At 51.4% G+C, this 15,688-nt stretch overlaps 1 protein-coding gene across 1 annotated transcript; it reads right to left on the bottom strand.

The window, feature by feature from the left end:
• Positions 1-1,459: 1,459 nt before the first annotated feature.
• On the bottom strand, positions 1,460-15,302 carry EIF3D (eukaryotic translation initiation factor 3 subunit D). The gene is made up of 15 exons (XM_045872601.2): positions 15,057-15,302; positions 12,625-12,757; positions 12,277-12,322; positions 11,047-11,183; positions 10,460-10,545; positions 9,805-9,877; positions 8,771-8,883; positions 7,884-8,016; positions 7,220-7,367; positions 6,289-6,419; positions 5,535-5,620; positions 5,325-5,454; positions 2,532-2,674; positions 2,081-2,364; positions 1,460-1,609 (listed from the first exon to the last, which is right to left on the bottom strand). Exons 2-15 carry the CDS (start codon positions 12,745-12,747, stop codon positions 1,596-1,598), a joined length of 1,647 nt encoding a protein of 548 aa, XP_045728557.1. The 5' UTR covers positions 12,748-12,757; positions 15,057-15,302; the 3' UTR covers positions 1,460-1,595.
• Positions 15,303-15,688: the final 386 nt, after the last annotated feature.

Below are 15,688 nucleotides of genomic sequence, written 5' to 3'. Positions count from 1 at the left end.
AAAGGTCTACTTCTCAGTTGTGAAGATGTGAGAATGAGTGCTGGCAAATAATTAAGTACCTGAATTAGTTGTTGGTCTTATTTGGTGAGTAAAGTCAGGACTGATAAAGTGTGGCAGGGCCTTGACAGTGGGCTGACAGGCAGGGGGATGCGGTGGAAGGTTTGAGTCAGGACTGAAGCCATTAGCTTGATGGCCCCAAGCAGGACGGGTGAAGTAGGGGATAAAATAAACGAAGGAAGTGGAAGCTGGTGCAAACTTTTTAGGGCCCAAGGCTGAAGCTGACTTCCACCTGCCCATTCATCCCATATAATCCTGCTGGACTGCACCATGGGTCTGCAAGAGGCAGTTTGGTGAGGCCCAGGCCCAACTCTGAAACCCCATGGCACTTGTCACTGTACTTCAACGTATGCTTTTTAATAATCTATCTTGAAGACTCCCCAAGAGGCATGTTGCATGCCCTAGCTAACTTTAGGAAAACCAGTGTTCGTTTGCTTTCTGAGGCTCATTATTATTTTTTAAAGTTTTATTTATTTGAGAGAGCGAGCACGAGCAGGGGGAAGGGCAGAAGCAGAGGGACAAGCAGACTTCCCACTGAGTAGGGAGCCTGATAATGGGTCTCAGTCCTAGGACACTGACATCATGACCTAAGCCAAAGGCAGATGCTTAACTGACTGAGCCACCCAGGCGCCCCTGAGGCTCAATTATTTTGATTAAAATAGTAACTTCAGGAATGTTACTCAAAATGAGCTGAGCCTGTTTCCTCATCAGTACAATGACACCACTTTGACCAGCATTCCAGTTCTGGGTCAGGCTCAGATGAGGTATTTATAGAAAGCTTAGTATAATACCTGGTGGGGTAATTACTTCAAACCATCCAGAATAGAACACTACCCACTTGTAACAAGTTTATACATCCTGAGCGTTCTGTAGCTGACTTACGACACGCTGCTTTGAGGATGCTGGCTTGGGACTCGGTCCCCAGCCTAAACCAAGCTTGAAAACAATTTACAAAACAGTGATCACCACCAAGTGGAACATCCATCAGAATCTTCTGGGGCAGTCTCCTTCACATGAAGCATACCCACCTCAACCTTAAAAGACTGTGCCCTGCTTTCCCTTTTACTAGTGATTTGTGTCTCTGAAGGCAGCAGCTGGGTCTGGCACACAGCCAGCAGGCACCCCTGCCAGTGGAAACGGACCTCTTGTGGGGACCTCCACAATGTGCCTCACAACCTACAGCCATCCCCAGCAAAGGATCATATCACGCAGTTCCAAGAACAAAAACATCTAGGACATTCACCCCCTAACAGGAGTGTAAAATGAGTAACGCTCAAGAACAAATAAAGGAGCCCTGATTCTGAACTCCAGACAGAACACGGCTGTATCTCACCCTCCCTCGCCCAAGAGCTACTGGGGGAAGGAAGAGGGGCTGCCGATCAACGTAAGCACATGACGAAGGTAAGAGACTAAATAGTTATACTTTATTCCACCGTCAAACTTCAGACAGCAAGAATCAGGCCAGCAGTCCACTGAGCATCCAAAGCCCTTCTAGGCTCAGTGGAATCACAAACTCCAGCTTCACATCACCGTCTGGTTTAAGTTTCTTCCTCTGAAAGACACAAAACGTTAGAAAAAGGAGCCATGTCACACTGGTGAGTGCTTGTGATTTTCACCAGCTCCCCTCGGAAGGTAAGCCTTTCGGATCATCATGGGGCTAAGGAATTCCCTTCAGTCACCAGCTGGTGGTGAATGAAGCAGCAGAGGCAGCCTGGGGCCCATGTAACTAGCCCAGCGCATCTTTGCTCCTTCAGACCATGGGCGAACCCTTCCATTGCCTTTCCCTCAATGCTTCTTCCTCACCCTAGCCTCTAGAAGGTCCCTCTCCCCTCCGGGCCCCTCATATGATTTCGAGGTGCTTGAAGCAGTGCCTGGCTCCAGAGTGAAGGCTGCTCCGAAGTCTAGTCTCAGAGAACTCTCAGGAAGTTCCACATCAGGGCTCCAGAGAGAAGGGTGGCTATAGAGCTCGGTCCCTAGCTAGCCTCAGCTAAGTCTAGACTTCAGAAAGAGGCCTGCTACACACCTTCCTCCTCCTCCTCCTCCTCCTCTTCATCCTCATCGTCCTCATCGGAGCTGAACGTGCCGTCGGGCAGGCTGTAGACGCGGATGACCTGCTTGTTGGGGTCCTTGAGGATGAGGTACTTGCCCTCCTCCAGCTTCATGCAGATGTCGATGACGCAGCGCAGGATGCCCCAGGCGTTCTCCACGCTCAGGTTGATCTGGCTGGCAAACTCATTGGGCTTGAACTGCTGGGTGCCCAGGATGACGTGGCGCGAGGAATCTTTCACGTGGTACCGGGACACGTAACTAGCAGGGGGGAGACGGGGCATTTGTGGTGGGGGCGGCCCGCACAGAGGCACAGCAACACCTGGGACCAGGAGCAGTTCTTCCCAAGGGAGAGGGGAGAGGCGAGCCCAGCCCGCAGACCCCTCCTTGCAGCAGATGAATTCAGGACCCCCGGACCCGAATCTCACCCAAGCTTGAGATACTCTGATCCGGCCAGCAAAGCACAGCACGTCCATCGGGCCAACTTGTAGCTGTTGTTCTTCAGCTCGGTGGCAATGACAGCCCCTCGCTGAGAGTCCAACTTCTGACGCCAGTCGACGCCATTGCAGTGCTGCGGGAGGTAAGCCGGGCCCAGGAGTGAATGGGGGCCCCTACTGCCTGAGGCCTGGGACCTCCTCCAGCAGAGAAGGCACTCCTTTGTGGGCTTGCTTCGGAAGATGGGGAGTCCGCAGGTAAATCACAGGCAAGGCTGTCACCACAAAGGCGGCAAAGACACGGCCCCTCCGCGCACAGTGGGCACCCAGCCAACTGTAACTCCTCTGGTCTAGACCAGGACCGACGCGTGCCCAGTGACACAAGTGCCATATGAATAATGGCAGGGGCAAGTGCTGACTGTGTGCTGTGTGGGAAGGGAGGGCTCCCTGGAGGCAATGCAATGGCTCACCCAGGGGAGGGCACTGACGGAGGCTGGAGGTGGAGTGCTGGGAGAGGCAGAGGGAAAGACAGGCCGCAGGCCGGGTCAGCCCTGGGTGGGGGTGGAGGCTGCAGAGGGGAGGCCAGGGCCTGACCTTGCGTATATACACGTGCAAACAAAGAGATCGTCTTCTCCCACCACCTCGTGCGTGGACGGGGGAACTTGGGACCCAGAGTGAAGTGACTGGTTGAAGGTGACATGGCAGAGTCTCAGATTGTCTTGGTTCATGGCAACCAGAGGCCAAAAAAACCCCCACCAGAGTTCCTTAAGTGGTTAGGCCCAAACCATTCAGGGGTAGTGTTTCAACAGATAGGATTCCCTCAAAACCACTCTTGCGAGTTTGCCGTGGCACTCCAAGAACCCCTCCACACAGCTGTGCTGCACGACGGGAGCAGTGTGCTGGACAGTTGGCTGGCAGAGACTAAGCGAGGGGAGGGTGGGGTGGAGGACGGTGCTGAGGAGGTCAGTTAGGGGACCAGTAAATGCATAGTAACAGGCGTGATCAGCAGCGTCCTCCACTGGGGTGATGACAGCAGAACCGAGGGAGAAGATGGCCCACACCCGCCTGCGCAACAGAAGAGTATGGTGGGGGGGACACGGGAGAGGGGGCAGGCTGGGGTGAGAGAGAGGAGGTGTTTCAGGGTGAGCCTAAGGGAGGAGAGACAGCTGACGCACAGGAGGGAAGAGGGAAGTCAGCAGAAAAACAACGGGATGGGAGTCCAAGGAGCTCTGAGGAATCACCGTTAAGAGTTCAAGGTTGAGGCCTGCGGTAAGCACAATGCTAAGATGACCCCCGAAGGCTCCTACCCTCGTGTGGGTGGAACCCCTGCCGGTGAGGAAGCCACACCCATGGTTTCGCACCTTCTACGTCAAAGGCATTCTGCACATGTAATTAAGGTCCCTTAAGACAAGGAAACCACCTGGGTGGGCCTTACCTAACCATGAGTCTCTTACATCTGGGTGTAAACCAGACAGAGAGAAGTCAGAGACTGGAAGCACAAGAAGAATCTGCTGTGCCGTTGCTGATTTGAAGATGGAAGGGACCCTTGGGCAAGAGATGTGGGGGACCTCAAGAAGCCGAGAAGCCCCAGCTGACAGCTGGCATGAGAACGGGGGCGCTCAGCCCCACGATGGCAAGGAACTCTGAAATTCTGCTAACTACAATGAGCCTGGAAGTTTCTTCCAGAACCTTCACACTCATTTTAAGCCTTTAATTTGTTACGGAGCAAAAGAACATGAATACACAAGTACTGTGGTAAAAAAAAAGCCATGTAGGGGACTGACTTGAAAGAAGGCTCCACTGGAGCTCAAAAAGGAGGGGAGCCAGCAGAGAACAGAAGTGAAGGGAGCGAAGAGAAACGTGCGAGACCAGAGTCAGGTAGCAGCACAGAGGGCAGAGCCACACCGCGGCCACGGGAGGCCCAGTGGGAAGTCTGAGAAGAGCCACTGGCCCCAGACCTGAGGTCGCAGCAAGGCTTCTGGTGTGCTCCTTCATCGGGCGACAGAGGCTAAGGACGCCTGGGGAGTGGGAACCCGCAGCGGTAAATGCTCTCCCCAAGGCTCTAACGAAGGCAGAGCAGAACGGCCCCCAGACTCCATCTCATTAGACCCCGTTCACTGGGCGCCTGAGCTGTCCTTTCCACAGAGGACCCTTTATTCGCTGCAGCAGTGCCCGGGAGCACTGCCCCCCGCAGCCGAGTCAGGCACAGAAGCCCAGGGCAGCTTCAGAGAGGGGAGCAGCCCAACAAGCATGGAGCATCAGCATGAGAGGGAAGCAGAGGAAAGATGAAGGAAGCCCATTTCTTTCAAGAGGCCTCCTGAAGAGCCAAATCTTCGCTGATCTGAGAATCTCGGAGTTCAAGAAGGGAAGGAGTTGGAAGAAGAAGGTTGGAAAGAAGGTAGTGGCTGCTCTAAGTGAAAGAACAGATCAAAAAAAGAGCTCCGGGGCTTACAGGACACCTGCCAACCCAGATGATGAGAGATCAAAACCAGACGCCAGCAGAGAGCAGAAGCCCACGGGAGGGCAGAGGGGAACAGAGAGGGAGAAAGTCCTGTGAGAAGGTAGTTAAAGTTCTTAGGCCTTAAGCACGTTCTACACACACACGATCTCTTTCTCAATGAAGAACCAAGGGGAGGAGAAACTCAGAAGACAAAAAAATAAATAAATAAATAAAATCTTGGTAGCTGCGTAAATGATGCATGGGGACTGCGACCGAGGCTCACCAAGGCTGGCCAGGGACAACATGGCCCACAGGAACCACGGACAGGGCGACCAAGGATGCCTCACCCTGGAATCCCACTCGTTGAGCGTTTTGATGTTGATGAAGGACACTTCCCCGTTGGCTCCGGTCATGACGCCATCGTGCTCACAACGGACAATAAGGTCAATGTCGTCTCCAAGCTTCCACCTGCGGTACCTGCAGTGAACACGGAGCTTGTTCGGTCACCGGAGACCCCGGCTTTCAGGGAGGCCGCCCCATCCAGGAGGCTGACATACCGGTAGGCAACAGAGGCGACTTCGTTCTTGTCCATGTCGTCCTCCACAAACGGGTTTGGGTTGGGGAAGTTGTATCTTTCCTTCCCCTGCCAACAGACAGAGGCGTCATGAGACAGAGCACTTTCGGCCGAGCCCATCGGCCAGACCCTGCATTCGGCTTAGTTACAGCCCTGGCTGGCTCCCTGTAGCCCCTGGGGTCGGGGAGAGGCTCTTTACCCTTCCCAACCTCAAGCACAAACCCCGACAGATCCCAAGTGCTTGCATGTGCCGCCGGTGTGCTTCATGTGTCTGAATTAACAGCCACGCCCCCCCTCCCGGTTTCATTTTTCTAGAGCACGTGCCACCACTTGTTACAACATAGGTTTATTTAGTTTACTGTCTTTTCTCCATTAGAATGAAGCCTCCTAGGAGCAGGAACTTTGCTCACTGCTAGATCTCCAGCACCTGAACAGTATTATTTGTATCAAACACCGTATCTATCAAAGAGTTGAAGGAATCCCTACAACCTGTCTGGCCGAGACAAGTGTTCTTAGTACTCTAACCTCATGGAGAAGAAACGTACCGCACACCACAGAGCTCTGAAGGGGTGGCTCTAGGGTTCAGTCAGGCAGCCTGACCTCAAAGCCCCAGCGTGGAGCTCCTCTCGGACAGCCCTGCTTAGTCCCACAACCCCAGAGCCTACCAGAGAGCAGATGTTCCATTAACAGAGGTTGACAAAACAGAAACTGGTGCCCAGAGGCTCTCACCGCCTCACCATTCTCAAGCACTGCTGGGAGAAGTTGTGGTTGATGTACGTCGCTTCCATGGCCAAGTTGCGGGGCGAATTGAAGGAATTGCCTTCATCTTGAGGGGGCTCATTGGCGGTCTCACTCACTGTCAGGAGGTCTGCAAAAGCGGCAGCATGGTCACCCACCCACGACTCCGAGCCATCGACAGTGTGCCTGGCACCGCAGGGAGGGGCGCAGGCCCATCCTTCAAAGAACCACTGTCTGCCAAGCCAGCTCTCCCAAGTGTGGGGCGCAGAGGGGAGGAAGCGGGGAGCGCAGCTGGGTAACTTCAGATCCCCTCTAATGTTAAATTCAAGCACATCAAGATGTTAACTTAACATCTCTAATGTTAAATTAAGAAACTGATCCCCTTTCAGTCTTTTTTTGGATTCCTCAAGAGAATGTCTGATTTTGTTAGCGTTTCAACAAACAGAAGGCCCTAAGCCTCAGGTATGGGCTTATACCATTCGGTCTCACTGCTATTATGTTTTGGAGACCTGGTTTCCCTTGATGGTGTGTGTATACACGTTTGTGTGTATCAAACACGTGCAAACGTATCTTCCCTTTATAATTACACTTTAGTAAAGAAAGTAAGGTGTTAGTGAAAAACACGAAGTAAACGTCAAAAGTGGTAGGGAGCACTGGCAGAAGTCAGCAAAGTGCCATCCAAAGGAGTAACATTTGGAAGCACAGTACTGGGGCCCCAGGAGGACTCAGGAAGCCGGCGCCTGGAGGAGGTCCTGCAGCAACAGGCCTTCCCTTCTCCAGGTCCCTGAGCAGGCTGGGAGGGTGCAGCCGCTGCTGTCAACGACTGCGGGCGAGTCAGACCGTTTCCTGCCCATTCTCAAGAACCAGGGACTCGCTCCGAACCAACACGACACCCAACCCCTTGGTGCCGCTCCCAGACAGGCTTCTTACCAAAGTCAGAGTTGTCCCTCTTGTCAAAGAAGAGCTTGGACCCGACTCTCTGCACAACGATGTCCCAGGAATACACGGAGCGGGTGCAGCTCATCAGCGTGGCCAGGATGGCATCAGTGGCAAACACGTTCCCCTGAGTTTTTGCCAGCTGCAGAGAGGACACAGAAAGACGGGAGGATACGCTTAGCTCTAACTGCCCATCTGCACGGAGGGCTCCGCAGGGAGCTCTCACGGCATCCTGGACGCGTGCCTCTGGATGTCTGAGGGTGAGTCCGCAGGCTTCTGCCGGCACACCCCGGCACACGAGGGCCGGCAGCTCTCCGACCACTCGCTACATTCCGGGATGGCACCTCGCGACGCTCTCGTCCTCACCCCAGTGGCTGTGGTAAGCACATTGGACCCACTGCACAGGGGAGGAAAGAAGGCCTCGGTCGGTGGCGCCAGGAAGCACAGCGGAGCTGGGACTCGAGTCCAGCTCAGCGCAACACCAGCATTACGGTGGAGCCAGTCAGGTGCTCGTGTTCCCATCTAATCCTGACCTGTTCGGGAGCATCTTATCTAAAAAGGGGCTTCTGAGGTCCACATGATTCACGTGTATGCCCGCGTGCTGTTCCTTCTGCGGCCTCGGCCGTAGAAGCCGGCAGCACTCGTCACGGGGGCCCACCTTTCGGATGACAGGGTCGTCTGTGGTGGTGACCGTGTGGAAGATGCGCTTGATGCTCCGCAGCGGCTTCTCACTCCTCGTGGTGATGCGGTCGAAAGCTTTATCATAGTACTCCAGGGCCCCACAACACTCGCTGCGGGGATAGCGGGGAAGACGCGCAAAGGAAATGGGAAGGTCAGCTTTTTAAAAAAAAAAAAAAGCCATGGAGGGGCACCTGGGGGGCTCAGTCGGTTGAGCATCTGACTCCTGATTTCAGCTCAGGTCATGCTCTCAGGGTGGTGAGATCAGGCCCCGCATCAGGCTCTGCCTTTAGCAGGGAGTCAGAGTCTACTTGAGATTCTCTCCCTCTCCTTCTGCCCACCCCCCGCCCCACTTATGTGCTTTCTTTCTCCCTAATAAATAAATCTTAAAAAAAAAAGAAAGAAAGAAAGAAAGAAAGAAAGAAAGAAAGAAAGAAAGAAAGAAAGAAAGAAAGAAAGAAAAAAAAAATAAACCCATGGACTCTAAAGTCTTATCTAGAAATCCGATATATAAAAGAAGAGATGGCTTCCCTGACGAGAACAGAAAAGACAAGCAATCAGGTCCCTGTCGCTAAGCGTGAACACAACCAATTGACTCAAACTCCCCATTTTAATGACAGGGAGATTGAGGCCAAGAGAGGGACACGGGTAGTTACAGAGGCATCCAGGTACGAAGATTTCTGGCCTGGCACTCTGGCCCCCACTGACTTACTTCTATCTACTACTTGGGGTAAACAGCTCTTTGTAACGTCAGAAAAAGCTTTGCTTCTGATCAACTATGGTCTTTCTCTTTCTGCCAAAAGAGCTACACACCCTGCTCGTCCACACACGAGCACGTGTCGGAAGGTAGCCAAAGATGCCACTTACATGTCCTGGGGCTCTGATACTTCCAAGTAGCGCATCTTCATCAACTGAGGAAAGTCCATCTCCTCTTTCACCTCCCAGTCACTACGGACCTCCACCGAAGAGTCTCGGGGTTTCTGCAGTGCAAAACCAGGGGAGGGAAAAGAATTAGAGCCAGCACGTAACCTAAGCAGAAGGCAGATTAACAGTGTGAAGAGCTTTTGGTCCATAAATCTCTCTGGAACATCTACCACGCGCTGGCTGCTTTATAATAAGCATCCCTGACTCTTTGGAATTTACAATCTAGAAGAGGACTGAAGGAGTCAAGAGATCAAGAACAACCAGGAATTTTACTCCTAGGTGATGTCGGCACCCAGGGCACACCAGCTCTTTCATACGTATGTATTTTATAAAGGAGCTCTAGCAGCTTCTTTTATTTCTCACAGGATGTTAGCACAGCAAGCATCACATCCAGCAGAACCTAACTGCTGCCACCCGAGCCTGTCTCCTGCCTACACGCATCTTCCGTTCTCACAGTGTCCCCACAAGCACCTGCACACGAACGTTGTCGGCAGCATTTTTCCTAACAACAGCAAGTGGAAACCACCCAGACGTCCATGTCCCAGTGAACGGGTAACAAAACCTGGTATATCCATATAACAGATTCGGCAATAAGGAGGTACTGACGCACACAAGGCGGATGAGCCATGAAAACATGCTCAGTGAAAGGAGCCAGACACAAAAGCCCACATGTTGTAGGAGTCCGCTTATATGAAACGTCTAGAAGAGGCAAATCCAGAGACAGAAGAGACTGGTAGTAGTCGAGGACTGGGGGGAGAGAACAAGGGCTGACTGCTGAAGGGCATGGGGTTCTTTTCAGGAGGAGAATGTTCTGGAACGCAGGCCCGTATCCGTGAATGTACCAAGAACCACTGAACTGTACACTTTAAATAGGTGGGTTGTATAGTTTGTGAATTTTATTTCAATAAAGCGCTTATAAAACCAAATAAACAAGCAACACTGAATTTCTAGAAAGAACTCTGGCGTGGATACACTACCTGTGACTTTTGGTCCCACTTCTGCCTCACTCCGAATTGTTTCTGAAACTTTTTCTGCAGTCGTATGCGCTCTCTAGAAAGACAAGAAGATTGTGCTTTTGGCGCAGATCCTTAAGTCCGTGGCTTTTCGAAAGGCGGAAGCTGCCATCCTCTTCTGCTAAACCGCAACATCACCACTGACTTCTCAGAACTAAGAAACCAGGGGCTTTGTGAAAAAGAGCAGACCAAGAGTGCACATTCAGGTGCTTCAAGAGGCACAATGCCCCCCAACACCGACCAGGTGGGTTTCACTCCCCCTCCAGAGAGGCCAGTGGCAGCCCCAGCCTGGGCAGGGCGGCTGCTGCCCGACCCAGCCCCCAGGGCCCCGTGGGAAGGAGGCCCCGGCAGAACCGAGCCAAGGGAAGCCTCAGGGCTCTTCTTATCTGCCCTTGTTTCCTGCCAGTGCACGGCCACTGCCAAGTACCTTGCGATCTGCCAGTGGTGGCCCTCAGAGAATGAGGGCAGGCTCAAACAGTGGCTTCACTGGCATCTGGAAGGTTTTTGTTTTTGTTTGTAATGCTGGGGAAGACAACCGTCCTCCTGCTCTGGCCCAGTGATTTCAGAGTACGCTCAGTCCTGGAAGAGTAACTCGTTCCAGGAGGACAGGAGACCTCACCTCTCTTTCTGCTTGGCACTCTTAGGCAGGGTCTGCAGGTTGAACTGCAACATGTTCCGTCGATCTTTGTCTCTACGGAGGTTCCGCTGGGAATTAAGAAAAAACACCCGTGTTAAAATCCTGGGGATCTGACGGACAACAGGCAGAGCTTAATGGGAGGTCTTTACTTGGAATTCGCGTAGACATACGTTCACACATTGTTTTATTGAAGCAGGTTTACGGGCTCTTATTAGAGGTGCAGTTTGCCTCTTTATGTAGTAAGGTGCAGCCCAACTGGACCATCAACTTAATAAAGCCTGCACACAGCAATTAAATGAGCCAATAGGCACCTTTTTACCTGACGCAAACACCCCCAGTTGGCACAGAGACATGATGTCCTAGCCTACCAAAAAACCTCAACTATTTAAAGGCATCTCTGGACCCAGTAAAGTTTACTTTAGCAAAATGTTTCACTGGTCAGCTACTTGGAAGTCACTGGAAGACCTATGAAAATGAACTTTCTTCAGTACACACAAGGTAGCATTTTTAGCAAGTGGCAGCCAATGGTAACGGCCCCAAGATGGTCAGATTGCTGGCTCTTGGCCTACCTGTGCGAATCGCATCCGATTCCGCTGGTAGGCAGTCTTCTGTGTGCGCGCTGTGTCCACCAGCTGGAAACTAGTTTCGTCCTCCTCGTGGAAATAAGCATACTGACTTCCACCTCCGAACTGAGAGGAGTACTTATCTGCAGGCAAAGGCAGTGGGGTGTAACAGCTACTACCTACAGACTTTACACACGTGCTGGTCTAAAGCCCTGCTATTTAAAGGGTGTTCTCTGCTAAGGTGTTCACCCTTAGCAGAAGTACACGCTGACGGACTCATCCCAGACCCCTTAAATCAGAATCAGCATTTTAAGAAAATCCCCAGATGATTCATGTGCACATTCAAGTTCAAATGGCTCTGATCTAAAGAACTTTCTAAGTCAAGACATCTTGAGTCTGAGGACCTCAAGCCCATTTCACACCCTGCCTTATTCTGTAAGAATAGGAGTTAAGATTTACTCTCCCAGAAAGGGCAAACACGGGACACGCATTATACAAATGCATAATCATCTGGTACCCAAGGCAGACATGTCTAATGGGTTATGATATACTTTACTGCTGGCCTCAGCCTCAGATTTTTTTTTTTTTTTTTTAAGATTTTATTTATTTGTCAGAGCGAGAGAGTGAGCCCAAGCAGGGGGAGTGGCAGGCAGAGGGAGAAGCAGACTCCCCACTGAGCAAGGAGCCCAATGTGGGACCTGATCCCAGGACCCTGGGATTATGACCTGAGCTGAAGACAGACGCCTAACTGACTGAGCCACCCAGGCGTCCAGCCTAAGATAATCTTAACTTAGTATTCCAAGGAGTCGCTTCTAACAATCTCAACTGCCACAGAAAAAAAACCCAACCCATTTACTTTATCAAGATCTTAAAATCTGGGGTCGTAAATCTGGAGTCCACTGATTTGGCTTCCCAGGTTCAGTAGATCCCAGGTACTGGAGTGTGCAAAGTGGGAATGAGTTCAACGGATCTATGAAAAGGTTCGTGGCTCCCTAAAAGTGGGAGGGAAAAAAATCCCACTATAACAGACTAAACCTATTTAACAAGCAGTCTAAATTTTGAGGCCATAAAAAAGAAAAAAACCACAAAACTGTCTACAGTTCAGACTATGCCCCTAAAAACTATGAATTATCATCATCATTTTGTTCCTGTTCTAGAATGCTTTTGGTTGGAGGTTACTAGAAAAAGTAACAATCCTCCCAAGGCCCTGGTCTGGGCAGTCAGCTGAACACTTACTCGTGTACCTCTTATCTTGGTATGTGGCACCCGTCCAGTCTGCAACCTGTGAGAGCAACAAGAGGAGAAAGAGAACACACAGGTCAGTCAGACACGTTTCTGCTGACCCAGAAACTCCCGTAAGTGAAGATGCGGTCTGGGGAAAATGTAAGAAGGACTGGCTCACAAGGCCTTTGTAAGTGCCCAGCTCTCCTAGGACTAATGGAAGTACCCAGACGTTATAGCCTTCCCCAGCTGGTGTCCCTATAAGGAACACAGGAGTTGTTTTTGAGAGAATAAACTTGGAATGAACTAATGGAGGGTAGCAGCCACAGTTTAAAAGATTCACTCTCACCAACAGGCAAGTACCTTTCCTAGCCGATCTCCTTTGCTAAACGGCTGGTAGGGCATATCCCGAAACTGCTCGGGCACCGCACAGGGACCCCAGCCTGAGGGGTTGTCCTGGATCACAGGGGTCATGAACTTTGCCATCTTCTAAAACCTTAAAAACACAAATAATGTGAGTAGCTTCATGAAGAAAGGCCTCCGAGTACAAACAGCCTTCCACTGAGATAAGACAAGACATAATAATGATAAAATTCAAAAGGCAACACACAAAATGGAACACTCAACTGTTGAGCTCCTACTAAATCTGTTTCCTCGTAGATAATATTGTGAATACTTAAAACTTGGAAGACCACCAACAAAACTGATTTACCGTATTGCACTGATTCTGTGACACCCACTTTTCTCACTATAACATCTTTGAAATGAGGCTGCACCTTATGCTTGATTGGCTGTCTTATCTTAATTGGCAGTCCGTCTTTCTTAGTGCTACATAACATAGTGGGCTTCTTAAACTCAGTGGTATCTCAGGTTTGATAGAATGAAACCTTTTCTTAAGTGTAATAACCATGTTCTAGTTCTCAAAAACATCTTCACCAAGGCATACAATTTGTAGCTTCCCCAAGTTTCAGTCTTTTCGTCTGTAAAATGAGTAAGACCCTTATTTAATTCATAGCACAAGATCACTGCAAGATTTGGTAGTTACACATATGAAAATGCTTCCATTGTAGGATGTCACACAATTACAACTGGGACTTGCAAAAAATGCATTTATACACGGGGTGCTGAGAAAAAAAAGGAGCCCATAAGTACAGTCTGATGTTTAACTTTTCTTTCTTGTTCTTCCGATTTTCTGTCATCAATGCAAATCCTTATGCAGAACAAGTGGACACAGAGCCAAGCAAACCTGTCAGAAAGCTGAGGTTACCATAAACCTTAGGCCATAAACGTGGCCATATGTCACATGTTTGTAAATATTATTAGTACCAGTTATTGGTCTTAGGTGCTTTCCCTGCATAAACTCAGTGAATGTCCCCAACAATCCTGAGGTAGCTTCTAGTATCGTCCCCCCTTTTCAGATCACAAAATTGAAGCACAGAGAAGCTAAGAAACTGTTCAAATTTGCAACACTAGTTAATGAAAAAATCTGAACCAAAGCAGTCTGGCTGGAATCCATATTCTGTGAAATGCTCAAGCAGATCTTTGCCTGACAGTTCCATCAAAAACCTATGCACTTATCATTCATCGTAATCCTCAGGTGAGTTCCCAGAGGAAAATTCATTGCACAAATATTTCTGGAGCCTGAAGAGTAACCAAAGCGCACCGGCGGAGTGATCGTGGGAAGTTCTTCTCAGTGTCCCGTGACGGGGAAGAGATTCAAGCTTCCTACAGAAGTGACACCGGGGTGACAGCAAGAGGGAACGCACCCGAGAGCTTCATCCTTCGACTCTAAACTTAAGCTGTACTACAGGAAGAGGACTGAGACGAGGAGTGGCAGCTTTAAGACAACTCGTTAAAGTGAGTATTTACAGTGTGTCAGACGCTGGGCTGAATAAGTTAACAGCACTAACCCCCCCACACCCCCATTTTAGAGATTAAAAATTTGCAACTCGGCCGATTAAGCTTTTCAACGGAGAGTTGATTTCCAGGGCTGTCTGCCTTACGTCCAGCACTCTTCCCCTTATGTTATAGCTCGTACCTCATAACCCAGTAACAATATTTCAAAACGTGTAAAAAAAAAAAAATCTAGTCGTTCTGCCACAGTTCAAAAAGGAAACAGACCCAAGGCTTGGCATGCACTTCTCCAGCGGGTGGCACGACGTCCCCTGGCTTCCACAGACGTAAAGAATGAGCAGAATGGAACCAGAAGCAGAAACAGCCTGTCAGCTGCGTCGGAGTGACAGCTGTACCGGCGACAGGCGCAGGGCGGGGCACTCAGAAGGGGCCCTGTGGCTGGCGGGGCACGGTGCTGTGTAGGTCATCGCGGCCACTACAGACCGGATGCCTTCGGTTCCGGAGAAGAGTTCCAGATCAGAGATCAAACCTATGCTACCACAGCCCTCCACTCCACACCTCTGGACTGTGAACTCCTCGGGCCAGGGTCGAACGCTGCTCAGTTTGGAACCCCCCAATACCTCCTTCACAGAAACTCTGGGAACCTCTGGCCACTTTGAAGTCCCTGAGACCCAACGGGGTTAAGAGGTACTATCAAAGTCGCTCAGCCCGTGGCCGCAAAGCGGAGCCTAAGGCCAGGGGACCTCACCCACAAGGCCGTGACCCGCAGCCCTAAGAGTATCGGGCCTGGGGTCCCCGAAGGCGGATTCCTGCCCCGCCCAGCGAAGGGGCAGAGACGGCCAGAGCCGTACGGGAGGTCTCTTCCGGGAGGCCTCCGAAGGCCGGGCCCAGCCCAAGCCGGCTCCAGAGATCCACGGAACCCTACGGAACATTCCACTCACCTGTAAAGGCCTCTGCCGGGCCCGGATGGCGATAGATGGTCCGAGCCGGAGACCGCGCACCTGGCTGCCCTCCGAGGAACAGGGAAAAAGGGAGAAAGATGCGCACGCACCGGCCGGCGCCGTAAACACAATCGGCGCTGTCGTAAACTGCCCTCTAGCTTCCTCCGGAATCAACGGCAGAACGCACGAGTCGTAAAGCGACGGCACACCCGGAAATTCGTCACTGATCTTTGCGCGATGTCTTCGTGGTCTCCAAGGAGCCAAAACGCCGGAGGTGTGTTTACAGTTACGTCACGGGCGCATCCGGCGACGCCCTCAGAGGGCGTCCCGAATTTTTGAAACGTGGCGGCGGTGCATTTGAAGCTGGAGGCGGGGAGTGGTGATGGTCTGTGTCCCGTAGCGCTTCACGGAAGCTTCGGCCCCTCTGTATCGCAGAGTGACCGCCTTCTCTGGCCAATCGTGTGGCTCGGGTCTCACGGCTGGGGGGGCAAGTTGACGGCCCGGGGCCGAGTTTACGGTTACCATCCCTCCCCCCTCCCCGCCCCTTCTTTTAGTTTCGGAAACTGAGGCCCAGAGGGCTAAGGTGTCCTAAGTAGCTCCGATCGCTAGTGTAGGGGGTAGCCGCCAGGATT

This window comes from Mirounga angustirostris, unplaced genomic scaffold (genome assembly GCF_029215605.1).
Source record: "Mirounga angustirostris isolate CCGP_5_RB_7025 unplaced genomic scaffold, mMirAng1.0.hap1 SCAF_5, whole genome shotgun sequence".
Lineage (NCBI taxonomy): Eukaryota > Metazoa > Chordata > Mammalia > Carnivora > Phocidae > Mirounga > Mirounga angustirostris.
Note: the sequence above shows the minus strand (reverse complement) of the source record. Positions and strands in the feature narration are given on the sequence as shown.

Coding starts and splice junctions, on each gene's coding strand:
- EIF3D (XM_045872601.2), bottom strand. CDS start 12,747: ATGGCAAAGTTCATGACCCCTGTGATCCAGGACAACCCCTCAGGCTGG. Junction 8,017..8,770: donor GTATCAGAGCCCCAGGACAT/GTAAGTGGCATC, acceptor CTATCCCCGCAG/CGAGTGTTGTGGGGCCCTGG. Junction 2,365..2,531: donor TCAGAGTATCTCAAGCTTGG/GTGAGATTCGGG, acceptor CCCCCCTGCTAG/TTACGTGTCCCGGTACCACG.